General features: G+C 43.9%; 1 protein-coding gene across 1 annotated transcript in view; it reads left to right on the top strand.

Annotated features, from left to right (window-relative positions):
• The window catches only part of CRTAP (cartilage associated protein), a 32,986-nt gene extending 12,694 nt beyond the window's left edge, over positions 1 to 20,292 (top strand). Inside the window, exons 4-7 of the mRNA XM_023214670.2 lie at positions 2,513 to 2,641; positions 5,077 to 5,222; positions 7,032 to 7,115; positions 14,909 to 20,292. Of these exons, the coding sequence (XP_023070438.2) occupies positions 2,513 to 2,641; positions 5,077 to 5,222; positions 7,032 to 7,115; positions 14,909 to 14,962 (413 nt within the window). The 3' untranslated portion in view covers positions 14,963 to 20,292. The remainder of the gene's footprint in view (positions 1 to 2,512; positions 2,642 to 5,076; positions 5,223 to 7,031; positions 7,116 to 14,908) is intronic.
• Positions 20,293 to 25,024: the final 4,732 nt, after the last annotated feature.

Genomic DNA, 25,024 nt, shown 5'->3' on the forward strand with positions numbered 1-25,024 from the left:
GGGTTTCACCGTGTTAGCCAGGATCGTCTCGATCTCCTGACCTCGTGATCCGCCCACCTCAGCCTCCCAAAGTGCTGGGATTACAGGCGTGAGTCACCGCGTCCGGCCTTTAGTTTTTATTTTTAAATAATTTCAAACTTGTAGAGAAGACAGAAGAATCATGCAAAGAACTCTCATGTACACCTTACCTAGATTCACCAATTTGTAACATTGATTGTGCCACATTTACTTTATTGCTCTCTCCATATGTGCTGTGGGTATAATTATTATTATTATTATTTTATTTATTTATTTATTTATTATTATTTTTTGACATGGAGTTTCCCTCTTGTTGCTAAGACTAGAATGCAGTGGCATGATCTCGGTTCACCACAACCTCCGCCCCCCAGGTTCAAGCGATTCTCCTGCCTTAGCCTGCTGAGTAGCTGGGATTACAGGCGTGCACCAACACGTCCAGCTAATTTTTATGTTTTTAGTAGAGACGGGGTTTCACCATGTTGGCCAGGCTGGTCTCAAACTCCTGACCTTAGGTGATCCACCCACCTCAGCTTCCCAAAGTGCTAGGATCACAGGTGTGAGCCACTGCGTCCGGCCTATTTTATTTTATTTTCGAGACAGAGTCTCGCTCTGTCACCCAGGCTGTGGTGCAATGGCACGGTCTTGGCTCACTGCAACCTCCGCCTGCCGGGTTGAAGCGATTGTCTTGCCTCAGTCTCCTGAGTAGCTGGTACTACTGGCAGGTGCCACCACACCTGGATGATATTTTGTATTTTTAGTAGAGATAGGGTTGAAGTGATTCTCTTGCCTCAGCCTCCTGAGTAGCTGGGACTACTGGCAGCTGGCAGGTGCCACCACGCCTGGCTAATTTTTTGTATTTTTAGTAGAGATGGGATTTTGCTGTGTTGGCCAGGCTGGGTTTGAACTCCTGACCTCAAGTGATCCGCCCGCCTTGCCCTCCCAAAGTGCTGTGATTATAGGCTTGTGCCACCGCGCCCGGCTCTGTATAATTATTTTTATTTCAGAACTATTTGGAAGTATGTTGCACATGCGTTATTACTCTTTACCCCATAATGCTTCAGTTTATTTCCTAAGAACAATAATACTATCTAAATATCCATAGTAATTAATTTCAGGAAACTTAATATACTAAATACAATGCTTGTATCAATCTGTAGTTCACATTCCCATTTTGTTAATTGTCACAATAATGTTCTTTCTAGCACCATTTTTTTGCTGGTATAGTTTCCAGTTCAGAATCATGTTTATCCTTTGGCCTTTCTTTGTCTTTTTATGCCAATGATATTTTTTAAGAATGTTTACTTTGTAAACATTCCTCAATTTGGGTGTCTATGATGTGTCTTCACAGTTACATTCAGGTTACGTATTTTTGGCTGGACCGGTATATAAATGTCCTCCTCAGGATATCATGTCAAGATATGTATGATGTTTGTTTGTACCCTTATTGTTGATGTTAATTTTTTGTTGGTGGTGGTAAGTGTGTAAGACTTTTTTGTTGGTGGTGGTAGTAAGTATGGAGGTGTGTTTTCAAAGTCAACCAAAGTGGAATTAATACTTCAAAGAGTAAATGTTTCTGTAAATTAATTTTAGTGTTTTAAGGCATCATTTCGTATTTCCTACCAGCAGTGTTTGAAAGTACCTGTTCTTCCACAGTCTTACTTACAAAATGTGTGCAACCCTCCTGGAGTCTTTTGCTTCTAGCTGCATAAAGGGAGAAAAGGGAGGGAGCCAAGGATCACGTGCAAGGTTTTAGGGGTTAAGCCTGGAAGTAGCATTCCTTGTTACTCTCAACATGTCATTGGCCATGACTAGTCATATGGCCCCAACCTAGCTGCATGGGAAATGTAGTCTTGGACTATATTTAGGTTCACCTTACTCTCTTTCAAAGGCTATATAGATTCTATTATTTTTATATACTGTAATTGATTAATCCTCATCCTATTGACTGGCATTTAGGTTCTTTCAAGTTTGTTTGTTTGTTGTTTTAAACAGTGTTTATGTATGCCTATGTCTAAAGAAAATTTCCTGGAAGTAGACAGCTGGGTTGGAAAATATGTGTATTTTAACCTTTGATAAATTTTACCAAATTGTTCTCCAAAAAGTTTGTTCCTGTTTTGCTTCCATCAACAGAATATGAGAGTGTAAGTTTCACTGTTCTCTTCTTAATACTACATTATGAATTTTAAAAACTTTTGCAATTTAGTAGTTTAAATTATTTTGGGGGTAATTGTATTTCTTAATTACAAAAGAGGTGTAGCATCTCTCACAATGTTTTTTAGACATTTTAATAATTTCTGTTAAAACTATTTGGCCATTTATATAGTGGATGTTCATCTTATTGATTTGAAACAACTTTGTATATTAAAGATTTACAGCTCCTTGTGGGTGTTGCAAATATTCTTCTTTTACCTTTTTCATTTGGGCAGGAGGCAGAAGTAGCATATTAAGAAAATAATGGATGTACTGCTCTGAAAATTTGTATGTTTTGTTTCAGATCATTACGTAGAAGTTCTGGAATGCAAAATACAGTGTGAAGAGAACCTCACCCCAGTTATAGGAGGCTATCCAGTTGAGAAATTTGTGGCTACCATGTATCATTACTTGCAGTTTGCCTATTATAAGTGTAAGTAATCTTCTGTGACATCTTGGGTGAGGCACTTAGTCCTTCTAAGACTGTAAAATAGAGGTAATAACTCTTAGCGACGGCTGTTGAGAGTTCATCGAGGTCACACTGACAACTCTGGTGCCATGCTTTGTGCAAAAAGGCAGCATGGCTTAGTGATTCAGGGCAGAGCCTGTCACCACACTGCCTGGGTTCGATTTCAGCCTTATCACTTACTAGCTTCTCTGTGCTTTAGTTTCCTCATTGTGAAAACAGATTGTAGTACTAACCTCATGGGATTGTCTTGAGGACTAAATGAATTAATAGATGTGAAATGTCTGGGGTATTTCCACACTGGCACATAGCAAACTGTGTGTTTGTTTTTGTTACCATTATTTCCCTTCCTCCTCATCACTGGCTTTACTTTTCAGACTGTTAGAGTTTCTTTTTTTTTTTTTTTTATTTTGAGACTTGCTTTGTTGCCCAGGCTGGAGTGCAGTGGTGTCATCTTGACTTGCTGCAACCTTCACCTCCAAGGTTCAAGTGATTACCCTTCCTCAGCCTCCCGAGTAGCTGGGATTATAGGTGTGCACCACCACGCCCAGCTAATTTTTTGTATTTTTAGTAGAGATGTGGTTTCACTGTGTTGGCCAGGCTGGTCTTGAACTCCTGACCTCAAGTAATCCGCCCACTGCAGCCTCCCAAAGTGCTGGGATTACAGGTGTGAGCCACTGCACCCGTCGCCCTCCCTTGATCTGAAATGGGAGTTTCTCAATCAGAACGTTCTAGTGGACAATGGGAGGCAAACATGGGCGAGACGGAAGTACAGGGTTGGACTTCAGAGGCTGTGTGTTTCGGCTTTTCCTCCTCTCCCTGTACCTGACTTTGCCAAGTGCCACTTGTTCAAGCAGTGTGTCCCTTGGCAGTTCAGTTCCAAGCACAGAAGAATGATTAGGGACAGTGGCAGCAGGAATTCTTCTGCCCTAATGAAGTGCCAGGGTCTAGTGGTGGCAGGTTTCTGGCTAGAATAGATCCCCTGGGTTGCCCCTTCACTCCCTTTGGGAGTGGCTGGTCTCAGGGTGCCCTGGGAAAAGTGAGAGAGGTGATCTTGGCTTTAGCCCTCCTTTCCCACTGTGATAACTGTGTTTTTTGTTGGGTTTCCTCTTTATCTCACCTCCCATCCTCTTCAGAACACAGGGTAAGCCTTGCACCCTGAAGGTCAGAAAAAGAAAAAGAATATGTATTATATAAATATAAAAAGCCATAAGGTCTTCTAGCTCACTGAGCATGGCTTGGTTCTAAATGGATAAAGCTAGAACACTAGGAATTTAGAAGTATTCTGGACACATCCGGGCTCTGGCAGCTCCCTGGCCCTCTGAAATCCTCACATGCCCTGAAAATTGCCCTGCATGATGGAAACTGGCAAACACTTATCAACACTGGTAGACTGAGGCCTCTAGCTATGCTTGCTGCTTCCCAGGAAATCTGCTTTCGGGAATCAACAGTATGAATGAAATGTACTTCCTGAAATGAGATTCCTGAAAATCTGCCCTGTTTTGAATTTTTCCTAGACCGCCTACCATACTACATTGCTTGAGGGCAGGTGGTGTTATTTATATTTGAAGAGTAAATGCCCCTAAGGGCTGGCTTTAAAGTAGTCATTACAGGAAGCAGTCACTGGGTGGCACAATTTATTCATACCCAAGCTTTGGCTGCTCTGGCCAACCACAGCTTTAGCAGAGGTACTGTTGTGTAAATTAGAGTGGAATGTGCCGGAATAAATACGAGGGGCTTTGTGTCTCATCACCTCTTCCTCTTTATCCTGTACTCCCAAGACAAATCCCAAGCCCTGCAAAATCCCTCTGCTGAAGGTACTGTCATAGGTGGGCAACACCAAACAGAGAGATCGGAGCTGGGAGTTCCATCCTCAGGAGGTGGCAAAACCAGGCGACTTCCCAAATCCCCTCCAGCCCAGAGGCTCCACCATCCTTTGGGTTTTCCAGGTCTGGTTTAGCTGGAGGGGAGCTAACCTAGATCTGGAGACTGTGGTCCCATCCAGATGGGATCCAGATACTCTAGGCCCCAAATGAGAAACCTGTTTACTGAGCACATCCTCGCTCTCTCCCTCAGCCCCAGGACAATCCAGCTTTTTCCAGCTACTTCCAGGCACCTGAGACCAGCTCGGGTCCCCAGAGCTGGAGGTGGAACATAGGCATTTCTCCGTAGGTATGTGCCTAACTAGAACTAAGTTTCAAGCCTGGCTTCCAGGCTACTGTGGAGACCCCATCTGTGGCGTGCCCACTCAGGGCTGCCAGTCGGCCCCAGGCTCTCTGAAGGAAGGACTGTGGAGAAGGGGCTTGTTCATATGACCTTTTTGTTTAGAAGCAGAACCAGTGAGAGGAATTACAGGGCGTGGTTTGCTGATTTCTTCATTTGTCTTTTCTTCCCAACCCCAGTGAACGACCTGAAGAACGCAGCCCCCTGTGCAGTCAGCTACCTGCTCTTTGATCAGAATGACAAGGTCATGCAGCAGAACCTGGTGTATTACCAGTACCACAGGGACACTTGGGGCCTCTCGGACGAGCACTTCCAGCCCAGACCTGTAAGTCTGGTGCACCTCACCTTCCCTTTTCTCTTCATTCTCGCCTTCTGGAGACTACCTTGTACCTTAAGAGAAAGGGTCATTTTGGAAATAAAGGGGCTGGGCGTGGTGTGTCGTGCCTGTAATCCTGGCACTTTGGGAGGCTGAGGTGGGCAGATCATGATGTCAGGAGTTCGAGACCAGCCTGGCCAACACAGTGAAACCCCGTCTCTACTAAAACTACAAAAATTAGCCAGGCATGGTGGCACGCGGCTGTAGTCCCAGCTATTTGGGAGGGTGAGGCAGAAGAATCACTTGAACCCGGGAGGCAGAGGTTGCAGTGAGCCAAGATTGTGCCCCTGCCATCCAGCTTGGAGATAGAGTGAGACTCTCTCTGAAAAAAAAAAAAAAAAAAAAAAAAAGGAAATAAAGGAAAAGTCATTTTTTTCTGTAGTTTTGCACATGTGTGTGTTTTAACATTTTACTGCTTCATTCTGATTTCTGAATCTATAAAAACTCTACAAATTTCGATCATTGCAGAAATATTTTACTTGGAAAGCAAAATTCTCTCATAATCCTACACCTTCTCACTCTCTCTCTTTTTTTTTTTTTTTTTTTGAGACAGATTCTTGCTCTGTCGCCCAGGCTGGAGTGCAGTGGCGTCATATCGGCTCACTGCAAGCTCCGCCTCCTGAGTTCAAGCTCTTCTCCTTCCTCAGCCTCCCGAGTAGCTGGGATTACAGGCGTGCACCAACATATCAGGCGAATTTTTGTAGTTTTAGTAGAGACGAGGTTTCACCGTGTTGGCCAGGCTGGTCTCGAACTCCTGACCTCAGGTGATCTACCCACCTCAGCCTTTCAAAGTGCTAGCCACTGCGCCCAGCCTGTGCCATCTCTTTATCCCCTGCTTTAAAGGTATATATTTACTCATATATATAGTAAATATTTGTGTATTTTTATATAAACAAGATCATATTTACATAGTCTTACAACTTTTTGCAACTTTCTTTGTCTTTCTAACAATTAGTCGTGAATATTTCTCCATGTCACATCCATGTAACTTCTTTTTATTTTTTTTGAGACGGAGTCTCACTCTGTTGCCCAGGCTGGAGTGCAGTGGCCAGATCTCAGCTCACTGCAAGCTCCGCCTCCCGGGTTCACGCCATTCTCCTGCCTCAGCCTTCCGAGTAGCTGGGACTACAGGCGCCCGCCACCGCGCCCGGCTAGTTTTTTGTAATTTTTAGTAGAGACGGGGTTTCACCGTGTTAGCCAGGATGGTCTTGATCTCCTGACCTCGTGATCTGCCCGTCTCGGCCTCCCAAAGTGCTGGGATTACAGGCTTGAGCCACCGCGCCCGGCCGTAACTTCTTATTTATTATCCTTTAACAGCTTCCTGGTAGTCTCTTTTGTGGATGGACCATCATTTAATTCCCTTGATAGGCAAACTCACCGCTTAGCATGTGTTGTTAGCAAACCCCATTCATCATATATTACTTTCAAAAGATTTTTCCTAATTGATCTTTGCTCTTTACTTGTATTTTCATGGGGATTTCTATATGCCATCTTGATTTTCATAAATTCGTCTTCCACTGAGGGCTGGCCACTCTTTTTTAAAAAAATTGAGATATAATTTATATAGGATAGAATTCACCATTTTAAAGTGTACAGTTCAGTGGTTGTTAGTATATTCAGAGTTGTACAGCCATTACCACTATCTAATTTTAAACATTTTCATCACCTTAGAAAAACCCCATATCCTGTTCCTCCCTCCTCCCAGTTCTAAGATGAAAACGTTGGTCCTATAAACTGTTCTCTGTTGTGTCTGAACAGGAAGCAGTTCAGTTCTTTAACGTGACCACACTCCAGAAGGAGCTGTATGACTTTGCTAAGGAAAATATAATGGATGATGATGAGGTAAGTTTTCATGCTTAGCACATGTCTGGTGGCTAAGAGAAAATATTGCTCACATCTTTGCTAAAAATCCCTGGAAGGCTGAGTCCTCCCTGAAGTAAGAAACAGGGGACCTTGAGAAGGACAGTTACTGTGGGTGTTTCAGTGACAGCCAGAACGCTGGCGTGGGAAAGAGCGGCTTTCTAGGACACCTAGGCAGGAGTGCCACATTTCCTGAGAGTGAAACGGGTGTGGGGCGACGCTCCAGGAATTCACAGTGGTCACTCTTCATCTTTGCACTTTATATAAAATCGGTGAATTTTTAATTGCTCAGCACTCTGAAGATAACATGGATACTCTCACCCCAATTTTTCTGCTCGACTACTGCTATTATTATTTTTTCTAAATTGCATCTTTAAGCATTTTATCGTTCTCTAGAATTGCTTGAAATTCCTGATTTCACCTTACTCAGCTGACCCCTTTTCTGACCCCGATTCATCTGGTTATGGAGTGGTCATTTTGTGGTGGGGCAGCCTGGTCACAGAAAAGCCATCATTAGCGGTAGTATTTAGAGAGATGTGTTTGGAACAAACAGGAAAATGCTTACTGAGAAAGCTGGGGACGTGTCAGCTATTGGAGCTCTGAGAGAGCTGTGAGCTTGCTCTGGTCTGATCCTTTGCTTTGTAGATGAGGAGCGTGGGGCCAGCAAGTTTCCTGAGCCTTCAGGTCTGCTCTTCCTATACCCTGGTTCTAGGTGAAGCACCTCTGAATAAGACATACTGTCTACAAATATGTATGGGATGAACTCATCACTGGTATTAAACAACTGAGCCTCAGTTCTTTACCTATAAAATGGGAATAGTAATATTGCCCTCCCAGGGTTGGAGAATACAATACTGTGTTGCATGTGGAAATGCTTTCTAAACTGGAAAGTGATGCACATGCCTGTGTCTTGGGTTGGGTATCCTTGAAGCAGAGCCTGAGACAGGATCCCAAGATGCCACCGGGGCCATTCCCCCATTCCCTAAAGGGAGGAACACCAGCCAGATACCAACAAGATTGGCTACTGTGGTTTGGAAAGTATAGCAGAGGCTGGGTGTACTGGCTCACGCCGGTGATCCCAGCATTTGGGAGGCCAAAGCGGATGATTGCTTGAGTCCAGGAGTTCAAGACGAGCCTGGGCAACATGGCGAAACCTTGTCTCTACAAAAAATACAAAAAAATTAGCTGGGTGTGGTGGAGTGCACCTGTCGTCCCAGCTACTTGGGAGGCTGAAGGAGTCTGGGGAGGTTGAGGCTGATATTGCGCCATTGCACTCCAGACTTGGCAATTGGAGTAAGACCCTGCCTCAAAAAAAAAAAAAAAAAAGAAAAGTATAGAAAAATATATTTAGAAAAGGTAGGAGAAGTTGAGTTCCCAGTTATCTAGAGGCAGGCTACTATGGATATTTTGGTATATATCTTTCCATTGTTTTTTATTATTAATGAAAAAAATTTTATAGTTTTAAATTTATGTTTCTCTGTATATTTATTATAAACTCAGCTATGATTATGTCTCGTGACTTTTTCACTTGATATTATAATATGAGCAGTTTCTCTTGTTATATTTTTCTAAAACAGCATTATTTAGATATTCACATATAATAAAGTACTCCTTTTTAAAGTATATAATTCAGTGGTACTTACTATATCCACAAAATTTTGCATCCATCACTGTTATTTAACTTTAGAACATTTTTATCGCCCCCAAAAGAAACTCCATCGCTAAGTCACTTCCCATTTCTCCTCTGGGCCAACGTTCCTACTCCTGCCTCCACCTCCAGCCCCTGGAATATTCTAATCTACTTTCTGTTTCTGTTGATTCGCCTGTTGTAGACGTTCCATATAAATGGAATCATAGGGTATGTGGTCTTTTGTGACTGGCTTCTTTCACTGAGCATATGTTTTCAAAGTTCAGCCATGTTGAACATGTTACCTGTAAAATTTCCTTTGTACTACCAAGTAATATTCTTCTGTATGGATATATCACATTCTGTTTATCCTTTCTTCAGTTGATGGATGTTTGGGTTGGTTCCACTTTTTGGCTATTTTGACTAATGATGCTATGACCATTTGTGTACAAATTTTTGTTTGAACATAAGCTTTCCAGTTGTTTTTTTTTTATACCTAGGAGTGTATACGTAGGTATTGTGTTAGGCCATTTTTGCATCACTGTAAAGAAATACCTGGCTAGGTGCGGTGGCTCATGCCTGTAATCCCAGCATTTTGGGAGACCAAGGCAGGAGGATTGCTTGAGCCCAGGACTAGCCTGAGTAACATAGTGAGACTCTGTCTCTACAGAAAATTTAAAAATTAGCTGGGCATGGTGGCACAGGAAGTGTGGCAATGGCATCTGCTCGGCCTCTGGGGAGGTCTCAGGAAGCTTATGGTCATGGCAAAGGGGGAGCTGGCATATGTCACATGGCAAAAGCAGTGCCACACTCTTTTAAACAACTAGATCTCGTGTGAACTCAGAGTGAGAACTCACTTATTATGATGAGGAGAGCACCAAGACATTTTTGAGGCATCTGCCCCCTGACCCGAATACCTTCCACCAGGCCCCACTTCCAACACTGGAGATTACATTTCAGCTTGAGATTTGAAGGGGACAAATATCCAAACCAAATCAGGTACATACCTAGGAATGGAATTGCTCGGCCATACGGTAACGGTTTAACCTGTTGAGAAACTGCCAGACTGTGTTTCAAAGTGACTGCACCATTTATATTCCCATCAGCAGTGTAGGAGAGTTCCAACTTTGCAATGTCTTCAACAAAACTTAATATTGTCTTTTTTATTAATAGCCATGCCAGTGGATGTAGTAAGTAGTATTTCACTGTGGTTCCGACTTGCACTTTCTTTTGTTTTTTTTTTTTGAGACAGAGTTTCACTCTTATTGCCCAGGCTGGAGTGCAATGATGCGATCTCAGCTCACTGCAACCTCTGCCTCCCAGGTTCAAGCGATTCTCCTGCCTCAGCCACTGTAGCTGGGATTACAGGTGCGCACCACCATGCCCAGCTAATTTTTTGTATTGTTAGTAGAAATGGGGTTTCACTATGTTGGCCAGGCTGGTCTCGAACTCCTGACCTCAGGCGATCCACCCGCCTCAGCCTCCCAAAATGCTGGGATTACAGGTGTGAGCCACTGCGCCCAGCTTGATTTGCACCTTCTTAGTGACTAATTATGTTGAGCATCCTTTCATGATTGGCTATTTGTATATCTTTGAAGAAACATCTATTCAAATCTTTTGTCCACTTTAAAATTGTTATTTATTTTTTTATTATTGTGTTGTAGAAGTTCTTTAGGTATTCTGGTTATAAGTTCCTTATCAGATATATGAATTGTAGATATTTTCTCACAATCTGTGGGTTGTCTTTTCACTTTCTAAATGGTGTCTTGAAGCACAAATTTTCAAATTTGATGAAATTCAATTTATCTATTCTTTTTTTTGTTGCTTTTGTTTTGTGTGTTATATCTAAGAAACCATTGTCTAATCCAAGGTCACAAAGATTTACTCCTGATTTTTACTGCTATGATTTTTATAGTTTTATCTCCTGCATTTACATTTACAACCCATTTGAGTTAATTTTGTGTGTGATATTAGGAAGAGGTCTAGTTTCATTCTCTTGAATGTGAATAGCCAGTTGTTACAGCACTATTTGTTGAAAAGACTTTTTCACCATTGGATTGTCTTGGTACCCTTGAAAGAAATCAATTGACTATAAATGTGAGAGTTATGTTCCAGACTCAGTCTATACTCTCATCTCAGTTTCTATCCTTAAGGTTAGTACTACACTGTCTTCATTACTATAGCTTTTTTTTTTTTTTTTTAAATTACGTGGAGTTTCAACAAAGATTGGATTACTGTAGCGTTGTACTACATTTTGAAATTTGAAGTGTGAGTCCTCCAACATTGTTCTTCTTTTCCAAGAAGATTTTGGCTGTTTTGCGTCCTTTGTATTCCCATATGAATTACGGGTTTAGCTTTTCAGTTTTTGCAAAAGGCAGCTGGGATTTTTTTTATAGGAATTCCACTGAACCCGTAAATCTCTTTGGGTGGTATTGGCATCTTAATATTGTCTTCTGATCCATAAACATGAGAAGTCTTTCCACTTATTTGGGTTTTTTAAAATTTCTTTTACAGTGTTTTCTTATTTTGTTATTCGTAAACGTTCCATTTTTTAAAAAATTAAAATAAGTTCTTTCCAACCCCCAGTATTCAAGCATTTTATTCTTTTTGATGCTATTGTAAATGAAATTTTTTTTAATTTTCATTTTTGGACATATTCTAAAAGAATAGAAATACAATAGATTTTGTGTATTGATTCTGCAAACTTGCTGAACTTATTTATTAGTTTGTATGTATGTGTGTATTATTTTTCTTGCCTAATTGTTCTAGTTAAAACTTCTAGTACCATATTGAATAGAAGCAGAGAAAATGGGCCTGGCACAGGGGCTCATGCCTCTAATCCCAGCACTTTGGGAGGCTGAGGCAGGAGGATCACTTGAACCCAGGAGTTTGAGACCAGCCTGGACAACATAGCAAGATCCCATCTCTACAAAAAATTTAAAAAAATTAGGCCAGGTGTGGTGGCTCACGCCTGTAATCCCAGCACTTTGGGAGACTGAGGTGGGCGGATCACCTGAGGTCAGGAGTTTAAGACCAACCTGGCCAATTGGTCGAAACCTTGTCTTTACTAAAAGTACAAAAAAATTAGCTGGGCCTGGTGGCACATGCCTATCGTCTCAGCTACTCAGGAGGCTGAGGCACGAGAATCGCTTGTACCCAGGAGGTGGAGGTTGCAGTGAGCCGAGATCACACCACTGCACTCTAGCCTGGGCGGCACAGTGAGACACTGTCTAAAAAAAAACAATTAGCTAAGTATATTGGTGCATATCTGTAATCCTAGCTACTCATAAGGCTAAAGGGGGAGGATTGCTGGAGCTCAGGAGTGGGAGCGTACAGTGAGCCACGAGCATGCCACTGCACTGTAGACTGGGTGACAGAGCGAGACTTTGTCTCTCTGGAAAAAAAAAAGAAGTGGAGAGAGTGAACATCCTTGTCTTATTCCCAATCTTAAAAGGAAAAAGCATACAGTCTTTCAGCATTAAATGTGAAAATATGATATTAGCTGTGGATTTTTTGTAGGTGCCCCTATCAGATTGAGGAAGTTCTATTTCTAATTCGTTGAATTTTTTTTTATCATGCAGTTGTGTTGAATTTTGTCAAATGCTTTTTCTGCATCTATTGAGATGGTCACATGATTTTTGTTTCCCTTGTTAGTTAATATTCATTATAAACATGACTTTTCAGTGACTAATATTACATGATATAGAATTTTTAGAAATACAGCCTTTTTGTAGGCATTTAGTTTGCTTCTAACTTTTTTGCTTTTACAAATAGCATAGCAGGGACTAAATTGTTTACTTCTTCTCTAATCATTTCCTTAGAAAAAATTCCCAGTGGTGAAATTCCTGGTCTAAGGCTGTGAACACTTTGAGGACTTCTGATGTATAAGAACAACATATATAGAAAGCAAATCGTAGATATTAGAACACGAAGAGATTTTTTACAGGATTCAGTAAAGCTCTCTCATGTCACAGATAAGGAAACAAACTCAGAAAGATAGAGTGCCTTGCTCGTAGTCACACAGAGGGTTAGTAATCATCTAATGAACACACCAAGCTTATTGCAGGCTTTAAAATTCCTAGGATTCTTGGATTTGGCACTTTCAAGATAAAAGGACTTTGTTGAAGGTTCTGGAGTGCTTATTAATTGAGGCTTTAGAATTGTGAAAGAACTAATCCATCTCTAAAGAATGAACCATTTTCTTACTATATACCAAATTATGGCAAGTAATACTTTGAAATGAAAATATAACCAAAATCATAAAATTCTTAGTTTAATCCTTCCATTTTCCAAAGGACATGCTACTACTTTAGCTGCTGATATGTGTGGCATTCTTCCTTATTATCTTTCTGGCATTGAAATGTGTAGAAGCACTCCTGAAAGTCTACACACTGGTTCAAAATTTTGCAGAGGTTTATTACAGTTTCAGAAACTTTTTAAAACAGGCTGAAATAGATGCTTCAGGTTTCAAGTTCTGATGGTTGTTTGCTTCAGGAAAGTCCAAAGAAACAGAATATAATTTGTTGGAAGGATTTATGGAGGGAGTACTCTCAGGTAGGAACAGAATGAGGGTCAGAGGAAGGAGCTCAACAAAGATGTGGTCTCAGCTAGAGTCAAGCTTCGCCTGCTCCCACGGGGGACTGGAGCATGAATGGCACCGCAGAGTTGTTCCTGCCTTTTGTAGTCCCCCTTATCAGTCTGTCAGTCATTCTTTGTTGCCAGGAAGGGCTGGTGTGTAACCTCCCTGGCAAGACTGCTGTTGTTTTATTTTTTGTTGTTGTTTGGCCAAAGGCAATTGCCCAGAGATGGGGCAGCTGCTAGCCGTTAGCAAACAGCCCTCGCAGGAGTTGGGGATGGGTGTGCTGGGAAGGAGATCTGAGCGAGGCCCCAACAGTATTCACCACAACAGCCATGCAGGGGATGCAGTTCTTTCATCTGTGCTGCCTCGGGCACTCATTACTAGTGAGCTAAAAGCAAATAATACCATCATCCCACAAGTCACAACAGACACACAGCAGGATATAGTAACTCCCTAAGCAGAAGTTATGGCTATACACATAATCCCTCTACTATGCTGTGTTTTCCTTTTGGGGTCTAGAAAGCAACTGAAAAACACTTTTTCCAAGCCATAATGTTCTACTGTTACAATTTGAGTTTCTATCCTCAGGCATGACGTAGTAGAAGTATTTGATGATAATACTAAGACTCCCATTTGTGTCTCATGTACTTGATAGGTTTTCCAGTTATTCCCAAATGCTGCAAGATTTTTATAAATTTCTCTGTGTTAAAACATCAAAAGGAGCCAACAGGCTCTTGGCCTGGGATGGTGAGCTCAGTGAAGGGGTCGAGCTTTAGCAGGGGTGGTGGGGCCGGTCTGTGCTGACTCTTATGGAAGGTACCTCAGCCTTGGTCATTCACTCATTCTCTGCAGAAAAGAGAATGGGTCTCATCAGCTGGTGGTCCAAGAGGGTTATAGGAGAGAAGTCAATGTGGAGAAAGAAATTGGGAAGGGTGCTGGGCTGCTTCAAGTTGAAGTGTAAGGCTGATTGCAGGAGGGAGCAGGTGAGCTCCTGGTACCGACACTGGGCAAGTGGATCCCACTGTCCCTGTGTGTCTCTCCTGTAAGAGGGGTGATTGCTTCAGTCATACTAGCAATATGTATGCATGCGCTCAATCATTCATTCTTCGACATATTTATTGAGCACCTTCTGTGTGCTGGGCTCTGGGGAAGAAAAATCAACCCAGGCCCTGGTCCTTGAGAAGTTTGTGTTCTGGTGGTCAAGGCAGAAAGGGAACAGATAGAAAGTGTTCCTGTGGGAGACCTGCACATGAGAGGGGAGGAAGGGGAGTAGGCAGAGATGCACACAGGAGGGGCACTTGGTAGAGCCGTTCACAGGCTGGGCTGTCTGCCTCACACAGCATGTTGGCGGATCTCGCAGAGTACTTGATAGCAAGTTCAAATGGAGTGAAAGCCGAGGTCCCCTCCACAGGGAGAAATTAGGTCCCCTGGGCCCCAGACCAGCAGAGAAAACCTGTTTCAGCAAAAGCAGACAGTGGCAATGGCCTCTTGGGATACTGTTTCTGCTCATCAGCACTTTTAAAAGTCCAATGAGCCCATTTAACAAAGTTGTCCTGTTGTCTCTCACAGGGAGAAGTTGTGGAATACGTGGATGACCTCTTAGAACTGGAGGAGACCAGCTAGCCCACAGCAACCAAAGAGACTTCTTGACGTTCAGGAAACACAGATTCTTGGTCCTTTTCCCAACAGCCCAGGCTGTTGATACCTCAGAGCCTTCCCTTTACTCTCCGAAGTGAAAGGGAAGTCCCCATCTCTCTCACTGCATGTCACTGGGGTGAGCCTGCCTTTCCCATCTTCACACCTGCCACCTCGTGTTCACACCTATCTTTCTTACCTTCTTTTTGAGATGGAGTCTCGCTCTGTCGCCCAGGCTGGAGTCCTTTGGCACGTTCTCGGCTCACTGCAACCTCTGCCTCCCGGGTTCAAGCGATTCTCCTGCCTCAGCCTCCCGAGTACCTGGGATTACAGGCATGCGCCACCATGCCTGGCTAATTTTGTATTTTTAGTAGAGACGGGGTTTCGCCATGTTGGCCAGGCTGGTCTTGAACTCTTGACTTCAGGTGATCCACCTGCCTTGGCCTCCCACAGTGCTGGGATTACAGGTGTGAGCCACCGTGCCCGGCCTCTTTCTCACCTTTACACCTGTCTTCTTATCCTCACATCTGTTTTCACACCTTCACCCCTGTCTTTCTCATGTTCACATTTGTCTTCCCCGTGTTCATACCTGCCTTTCTCACCATTTTGGTTTGAAGGACAGTCTTCTCTGGCTTTTTTTTTTTTTCCCAAAAAAATCAGTATTATTTTTTAAATAAGAAAAACATTCCTAAAAGATGATAATTGTGAAAACCTCCTTTGGCTTGTTTGCTCTTCCAGATTTTAGTCTCCTTTCTCCTCATCCAGGAAAGATGGTGGAAGACAAAGGCTAAATTTCTCCAGCCTCACAGTGGTCTTCACTTGGTCTGACTTGTACCAATTCTAGCACCCACTGAAAAACAAGTTGAGTAGAGAGTGTAGAGTACAGAAATGTGGCTTTTGCCCCACTTTGCATCTCCAAAATCACAACGGTTGGCCAATCCCATTTGAGGACAATGCTTAGTTATAAGTCTCCGAGATGGAAAAAGAAGAAAGTCAGAGCTGTCTAGTTTCATTTATTCTTTCAGTAAATATTTATTGAGTACCTACTGTGTGCTAGGCATTGACCAGGGACCTACAGATACTTCACCGAATAATGTCTCTGTGCTCAGAGGGAAAGTTCCCTGTGAGGGAAAAGTTCCCTGTGCTCATGGAGCTTACGTTCTACAGGGAGAAAGAGATAGCCAATACATAGGAATAAATATATACAAGGTATCATATAGCGATAATTGGTATGGAGAAAAATAAAGCAGGGGAGGGAGTAAGAAATCCTGGAGATGAGGCTGCAGTTTTAAAGGGGGCCTCACTGGGAAAGTAACATTAGAGCAGAGACATTAGGGAAGTGGGTCCTGGGCAAGGTATTCCAGGCAGAGGAACAGGATGTGCAGTGCCCCTGCTCTGCATGGTCAGGGAAGAGCAGGGAGACCAAGCAGAGTCATGGGCAGGGGGAGAATGGAAGGAGAGACGGCTGGGGAGGAGGTCAGGTGGTGGAGGGCCTTGACTTGGCTTCTGCTGAGTGAGATGGGAGCCACTGGAGGGTTTGAACAGAGGAGTGCCTTGATTGATTTATATTTTGCAAGGGTCATTCTAGCTGCCATATTGTGAAAAACTTTAGTGGACAAGGGCAGAAGAAGGAAGAGGGAAGACCTGTTAGGAAGCTGCTACAAGATTCCAGTCTTGGGCCTGGGTCACAGCAACAGCAGTGGCCAAATACCTAGATTTATTTTGAAAGCAGAGCCAATAGGATTTGCTGAGAGGTTGAATGTGCAGTGTAAGAGAAAGAAGAGTTAATGATGACATGAAGGTTTTCGGCCTGAATAGCAGGAAAGATGGAGTTACCGGTTACTGAAAGGGAAGGATGGGCTGGGTAAGTAAGGAATTTGGTGCAAAGCAGGCTGTCTGTGGTTGGAATGGGAGGTTCTGGCTGCAAATCAAAGTGGAGAGTTTTCTCAGGTCAGGTCTGCAGCAGAGCTCGAGACAGGGATCTGAATGTACTTGGTTTATTGTGGGGGGTGCTCTCAGAAGGAACCTGTGAAAGCCTGTATCAGTCATTTATTGGCTGTGAGTTCTTTGGGAGTGCTGGTACATTTGAAGGCAAGTGGCTTCAGTTGAGGGCAAGTCTCTGGAAAAGAGGCTGTAGGCATCTGGCAGCTACCATGCATGGTAGTGTGTTGGTGGGTGTGGGGTCCTGGGAACTGGCTCTGTGAACGTATCTGGCAGGGCACCACAGCGCCCCCTGCTGAACCATCAGCATGTCAGTGGCATTTAAAACCATGCGGCCGGAGGGGCCGCTGAGATTGTCTCTTGAGTATTACTGAGAAGCAACATAAAAGAGCCATGGATGGAACCCTTGGGCTCTCTGGGAAATTGGAAATCAGCCAAAGAGATTGAGAAGGGGTTACCTTAAGGTCAGAGAAAACCAAGAGAGTGTGGTGTTCTGGAAGCTGAGCTTTCTTTATTCAGCCTCATTCCCTTCCCCAAAGAAGCCACTTGCGTAGTTGGGCCCCTCCAGGGTTGAAGGCAAGAGGAGAAAGGCACAGCATTTGGGAAACAAGGCTTTTCCTGCAGTAGCCTGGGAAGGAATAAAAGGATGGAGTGTTTGGATTTTTGTGTAATGGTGGTTCATTGGTTCATTGGGGTGGAACACTCACACATGGTGCTTTTCTGGGCTTTCCTTATCCCTCAGAACACTCGGCCAACCTCGGGGAACTCGGGCACATCCTTCTGTTCCTCCTTCAGTTCTATCCTGCTTCCCTTATCCCTTCTGACACCATGTCCTCACTCACCTGCACAAGAATCCCTGCATCAGGTTCTCTTTTGAGGGTGCCCAACCCAGGACAGTCCCCTCCCACTTCTGTCTTGGGCTGAAGTTGCCCATGTCCGCAGTCTGTACTCCCAGCGGGCGTGTTAGACCGGAAGAGTCAGTGTTATCACTGGTGGATGCACCATGTCCACAGCAGCCCCCCAGTCCCAGCGATGCGTCAGATCTTATGTGGCTTCCTGCTGGGGGAGATGGCCTTTGCCCACGGGATGCCGGGTTCTCCTTTATTTCCTCACCCCACCCTCTACTCCACCAGAGAAACTTCCTTTTGAACTCAGTGGGGAAGAGGGTGATGAGACAGGACTAGAAAGTAGTGGAGGACCCAGCGAGTGGACGCCCTGCTCCGGGATTCCTGAGTCTAAATAGTGTGCCCAGCAGCTGTGAACTCCCCTTATAGCCCTGGGCTGCAATGTCCTTCCCAGCTGTGTGAGAAAATGAAAGCCGACGTCCACAGGGACCCAGGCTGGGTTGGGTGTTGTGACTTACTCCACCTCTGTACCCTGCAGAGGTCCCGTTGGGTCCTTGTCTTGTGAGCTTGGGGTGAGCTTTCTGTACATGATGTTGTTCCACATATGGTTGAGTTGGCATGGTAGGGGGTCCTCGTTTACTCACTGAAGTTGGCCTCCTTTCACTGGGGATTGAAAAGCACCTCCACCCCTACCCTGGCAATGTCCCCTGAGGACCCTGGTGATAGTACAGTCAGTATTGTCAGTACTTTGCTTTGATTGAAGGCTGTGGAGCTGAGTTACCAAAATTTCTATTTCAAAGGAAACCAAACCTTTAAAAAAAAAAAAAAAAAGTGGGCTGGTTCTTCCAAACCTACCGTGAAACCCTGATGTGCAGGCTGCACTCAATGACCTCAACCCAACACCTCCCTGTGTTTCTTGGAAGAGCCTAGAAGATTCCTGGATTGAGACCCCATTGGTTCAGCCTCAGTCTGGCCTGTCTTGAAAAAAACAAACACATTTGTAAGCTCTGTGGGAGCTTCCAGGCCCGCTGTAAGATGCCTCGCTTGTCCTTTGACCCATCAGCATGGAGCCCAGTGGTTGCTCTTTGGTTCTGCAGGCTGGTGGGGAGGCCGCCCATCGTGGTGGGGCATCTGTCCAGCCCCATTGCCACTCAGGGCATCCAAGCAGGAGGCACCCGCTGGGAAGGGTCTAAAGATACTCCCTGTGGCCACTGCTACTGTTCACATTTGACTTGCGGAGAAGTGAAGGGCTGAGGGGAGGTTTGTGTACACACATGTAATTAAAAGTGACTGACTGACCGAAATGAGCACATACTAACATATGCAATATACTAGTATCTTCCTGATTTTTGAGACTTTCTAATTACTACAACCAACCTGTTGTGCTCACGTCTGGAATTCAGAAAGAGAGCCACTGCGAGCACTGACCACAAGGGCTGCCTTAGGAAGGAAATGTGTGCTTTCAGTTCTTATTAGGGAAATTTTAAGAGCACAAAATTTTTATTGAACCCACCTCAGTGGCAAACAGAAAATGATTTGTCAGATTGTCAGTGCGAAGGGGTTTATTATGACTGCTGGTGGAATAAACAGTGACCGGTTTCTGCCAACATTTATGGAAATAATGTTTCTAAGTTTTAAATGTGAGCTGTAAACCGAAGCCACTTCAGTTAAAAAAAAAAATCAATACTTAAACTGTAAGGAAAAGGTGGATCGGTGCCAGAGAAAACATTATTTAATAGTGTCGGAACATGGAACTGCAACACAGTTTGTAGCAAGGCACTGAGAAAAACCCACAACTAATCCTTCATCGCAGCTGTCTGAACTCTTGATCATCTGCCATCCACCAAACAGGGACTTCTTTTTTTTCTGGTGACTCCAGGCCTGAATGACCTAGTGTGGAGAGTTTAAACTATGTACAAGGGAGGAAAGAAAAAACGGAAAGGAACCTTAAGTAAGCCTCAGCCAAAGGTTTTATGCATGGGACTTCCTGTGCCTGCAGCCAGGGGCAAGACTGATCCCCATGCCTGTCCCCATGACATCTCCCTGAAAGAGAAGACACCATGACAGCCCGGCTTTGCCTTGCCTGACCCACTCCTACCCCAGAAATAAGAATCAAGAGCAGCCATGGTTATCCTAGAGTGTTTTCCATCTAGGGCCGGCCACATATCCTGGCACCTGACACTGTCCCCACACAAATAGCTGACTTTCGTTGCTTGTTGAATGAATGAGTTGGCTGTGTATCCTCTCGGAGCTGGAAGGTAAGATATTAGTGCCTCATTTTATAAGACAATAGGAAGGAATTAAGCAATTTGGCCAACAGACACAAGATAAAGATTCCAGAGTTTTATCTCCCACTTTAGGGTGGCAGTCAGTAGGCCAAACTCCAAAGACCACTGCTGATGTCTTTCTCTGCCTCCTCTCTTTGGGTTAGTGTGGTATGTGCAAGCTCACTCTTGTTGAAAATTAGAACTCAGAAAATAGTTGAAAACAAAAGCTTTTTGTTTTTACATCACATTAAATGTTTTACTTTGCTTATTCTCTATTTTCTATTCTATCCACTGGACAGGGATGTCTTCACCACATTCTAGAAGCTATGTTGTAATGAACTCTGTTTTCTCAGGTCTGTGAAATTTCTGACATTCATCTAACAAAGTAGAAACTTCACACCAGGGACTCCTGGATCTCATGCAGGAGGACTGGTCCTTGCTAGCCATGAGCTGGCTGAGGTCCTGTCAGGCAGTAGAGGTTCATGCCTCTCCCCAGGAAGATTGTCTTTCAGAGGAGATCTGGAATCCCACTAGGAAAAACATTTGGAATCTGTTTCAAACAGGGACCCAACGCATCTTCAGGCATGACTGTCAACATCAACTATGCTCCATGCATGCCACTAAGGGGCAGGCAGGAGAAAGAATAGTAGAAGGAAGCAGGTGGAAAGAGTGAGGAACCAGCCAGCACAAAAAGAAGTCCACGTTATGGAGAGTTCAAACAGCTGTCTGAAGAAGAGGTGGCGGACATGGAGATGAGTCCAAGAATTCCAGAGGATGTGGTAAAAAATCTGGACTGAGGAGGAGAGGAGGTGCAGGGAATAAGAGTTGAGTTGATGGATGTCTTAGGTCAGAATCCTTTGAAGCAAGGGAAGTGATGGGGTGCTCTCAAGAGAAGGGGTGTGAGGGAAACAGGAAGGAGCTAGTAAGGATGTGTCTTCAGTTGGAGACTGGCTTCAGCTTGATCTCATGGGAGCTCTGGAGCATGAATCACATTGGAGTTGGTCCCACCTTGAGGCAAGGAGGCCAGTCTTCTGCATTCCCATGACAGCTGGTCATTGGTTATAGGCTGCCCTAGCAGAGTATAAGGTGGTCTAACTTCCTGGGTGAGGGAACTCCCAGTAGGCCAAGGGCATTTCTCTGTGTTGGAAGGGTACACTTATGTGCTTGTGAGCATTTTACCAGCCAACACTCAGGGCAGCGGGAAGATGGGTTCACCTGCCTAGCAAAGGGGACCTGGGAGGGGCATCAACAACGTCCGCAACATTGGAAGGCTTGGGAGGCACGGATCTGTGGCGGTCATGGACGTGAACATGGACGTAAGGCAGATGGGATTGGTGCTGATGGTGTCTGAGCTGGATTTGCTAGTTGCCCTTCCACATCTCTTCCAACAGGCCCCTCCACATCTCTTCCAACAGGCCCTTCCAACATGCCTGGTGTCCCAGGAGCCTGACCTCTATGGTTCCATTGCCTGGACTTCTTCACCCTCTGATTTCCAGTTGCCACTGGGACATGCCAGCAAGAGATGGCAGGGTGAGACAAGGTCTGGGTCCTTAAAATCTTTGCTTCCTCCAGGCCACAGTTGGACACCGGCTGCATTCTCCTTGAGGCCAGAGCCCTTGTCCTGCAGGGCCTTTCCTATTGCTGAGCTCTTGTTGGCTCTCTAACAGGTCCCCACCATCCCTGGATGGTTCCCCTAACTCTCCCCACACCTTTGTGAACAGTCCCTTCAGCTAACCCTCTAATTACTCCTTTGAGTGTCCTGTGACGAGAAAGGGGATAATCAGTTCTCTCTTAGGCCAGTGGTTCTCAAGCTTTACCATTCATGCCTGCCACCTGGGCATCCTGTTAGATGCAGATCCTGATTCAGCAGTCCTGGGGTGCGGCCTGAGATTGTGTACTTGCTTGCAGTGCCTGGGCTCCTGGGGCAGGAGCCGCACTTTGAATAGTGAGGTCCTGGGTGTTTCATTGCAGTGAAGTGAGTGGTCTCTGGTTGGGGCAAGGAAGAGGGAAGTAGGGAGGGAGGAGGGGCAAGAGTGCCACAAACTTCCCTAAAATCCTGCTGCAGGAGGTAACATAGCTGAGAGTTAGGTTTAGAAAGGACAGTCTTAGATCTTAGATATAGTAAGTATTAAGACATTATTTTCAAGATTACTAGAGAATTTTTTTTTTTTTTTTTTTTTTTTTTTTGAGATGGAGCCTTGCTCTGTCCCCCACGCTGAAGTGCAGTAGCATGATCTCAGTTCACTGCAACCTCCACCTCCCGGTTCAAGCAGTTCTCCTGCCAGAGCCTCCCGAGTGGCTGGTACTACAAGCATGCACCACCACGCCCAGCTAAGTTTTGTATTTTTAGTAGAGAAAAGGTTTCACCATGTTGGCCAGGCTGGTCTCGAACTCCTGACCTCAAGTGATCTGTCTGCCTTAGCCTCCCAATGTGCTGGGATTACCAGTGTGAGCCACTGTGCCCAGTGAGATTTTTTTATTTTTATTATTTATTTATTTATTTATTTATTTATTTATTTATTTTTGAGACGGAGTCTCGCTCTGTCGCCCAGGCTGGAGTGCAGTGGCCGGATCTCAGCTCACTGCAAGCTCCGCCTCCCGGGTTCATGCCATTCTCCTGCCTCAGCCTCCCGAGTAGCTGGGACTATAGGCGCCCGCCACCTCGCCCGGCTAATTTTTTGTATTTTAGTAGAGACGGGGTTTCACCGTGTTAGCCAGGATGGTCTCGATCTCCTGACCTCGTGATCCGCCCGTCTCGGCCTCCCAAAGTGCTGGGATTACAGGCTTGAGCCACCGCGCCCGGCCGATTTTTTTTTTTTTAAACCATGGTGCAGTAGCCTAGAAATAAAATACATTCAGCAACTGTTGGGGCAATAATTATTTATTTTAAATATCTCAGAAGCTTTGTGTTAATAGAACCCCCTCCCCTAATTTTCATGAGCATTACACATTCACCATTCTCAAAACATGCATGATATACAATTTAAATTTATAGTATTTTAATCATTCACTTTCAACGTGCAGTTTTAGATTCTATAACATTAATTTAGAGGATACCACACCAATAAGAACTTAAAAACTGATGTGTTGGGTTTATTTCACAGTCCATGTCTACAAATAAAACATTTACATGTATTGATAATTTGTAATAAATTTATTAATACACATGTATTAATATTGCCTATTTATTTGTTGGTATAAATTCAATGTTTTGGGTTATTCCATAATAATAGTTACTAACACAGTCCCAATGCTGGGACAGAGGTTATTTTATATAGTTAAAAATAGAAAAGTTATCTTGCAGTAGATTAGGATCTAATTTATAAATATATACAGTCTCTGGCTTTTATTCTATTATGTTTTGCTTTGGCTACATGCAGAAAGCATTTTATTCCTATCGTTCTTGACTTCATCTGATGCATAGGTATTCTAGTTGGTGCCTTCAGGCTTTATTTTACCCAATTATGGGGACTAAGGTCTTTGATTATGCTGCGTTTCTTTATGGCTACTTTGCCTAGTATTTTTCCAAAGCTTGCTGAAAAGAGGTGGCAGGGTAGAAAGCATGTTGTGAATTCTTTTTTCCTTAGGTAAAACACCACCAACAATTTTTCAATCATAAAAAAGATCAGGATTTCCCTCTACCACACAAAAACACTTAGACTCCTATGGTGTCTCAAAATAAATGTATTGTGTTTACCTTTTACCACTGATAACTATTTCCAAGAAGGTGATTCATATTAGAAAAATGTAACATGTTTCATTTCTGTGCCAACATACAGGAGACTATTGCAGGTGGCATTTGGGCAGCTTCAAATGCCACCTCAGCTGCACACAGCCATGCCTGACTTCCACACAACACACACCACATACTCATCTTCTGTGCCTTTAGGTGTTCAGCTGGCCTTGAAGTTCACATTTGAGCTTATTATAAACCAACAGGCTCTCAAACTTGAGTGCACATCATAATCACCTGGAGGGCTTGTTAAACACACAGAGAACTGGGCCCTACTCCCAGGGTTCCTGTTTCCTGAGTCTAGGGTGGGACTAGAGAATTTGCATCTCCAACAAATTCCCAGGTGATGCTGATGCTACTGGTCTGAGGACCACACTTTGAGAACCACTGCCATAAACCATACTGGCTGAGCCACCCTAAGGAATGATTTAGATGCTATGAAATGGGTTGCCCAACAGACAGGATGGCTTCTGTTTCCACAAAGCTCCCAGTTTCCACACTAGAGAACAGATCAGCACAGATCATTTCATACTCTTTTACAGATTCTTCTGCTTCTCCATCAAGTATGTGCCCATACTTGATATCCTGGTGTTCGGCCCTCTGAAAACATTTCTTTTTTTTTTTCTCCTGTGTCATTCCCTCTTACTGGAGTTCAGAGAAATGGTTAATCCTGAGAGAGGAAACCAAGGACTGAGTTTTGTTAGTCCTGGCAAAAATTCCAAGACATTCCTAGGCACAGACTGGTCAAGGACAACTAGGCCACTGCTTCTGAGAGGAAATGGTACTTACTGGTACAAAGCTAACTTTGTTTTTAAAAAATAATAGCAAATCCTTAACCAGGAAAGATTGAAAATAAAATAGAATAAATGATACGCTGTCCCACAAAATGGAGGGAACAGAGGGGGATGTGTGTTTCTTCGTTCCTCACCTCCCCCAACAAAATGTCCGTCTTAAATTCTCTCTAATTTCAAGAAACAAAAAAGAAACCTCAGAGCTTCTGGACTGTGTCCTGGCTCTTGGTTCATCTGCCCTCAGCAACATCACAACATTAGAAGGAAACAACCCATTATTCTTCCATATTCCTCTCCCAATAATTCAGTATCCATGTCCTAAATAATACTGCTGTCATATACTTGGTTTATCATGACTATTTATAAAATTTCAGGGCATGAAGCTGGTGATCTTTCTTCAAAAAGGTAATACTGTCATGTGGCCCACACCTGGAATCCTAGCACTTTGGGAGGCTAAGGAGGGCGGATCACTT

Source organism: Piliocolobus tephrosceles, chromosome 2 (assembly GCF_002776525.5).
Source record: "Piliocolobus tephrosceles isolate RC106 chromosome 2, ASM277652v3, whole genome shotgun sequence".
NCBI classification, from domain to species: domain Eukaryota; kingdom Metazoa; phylum Chordata; class Mammalia; order Primates; family Cercopithecidae; genus Piliocolobus; species Piliocolobus tephrosceles.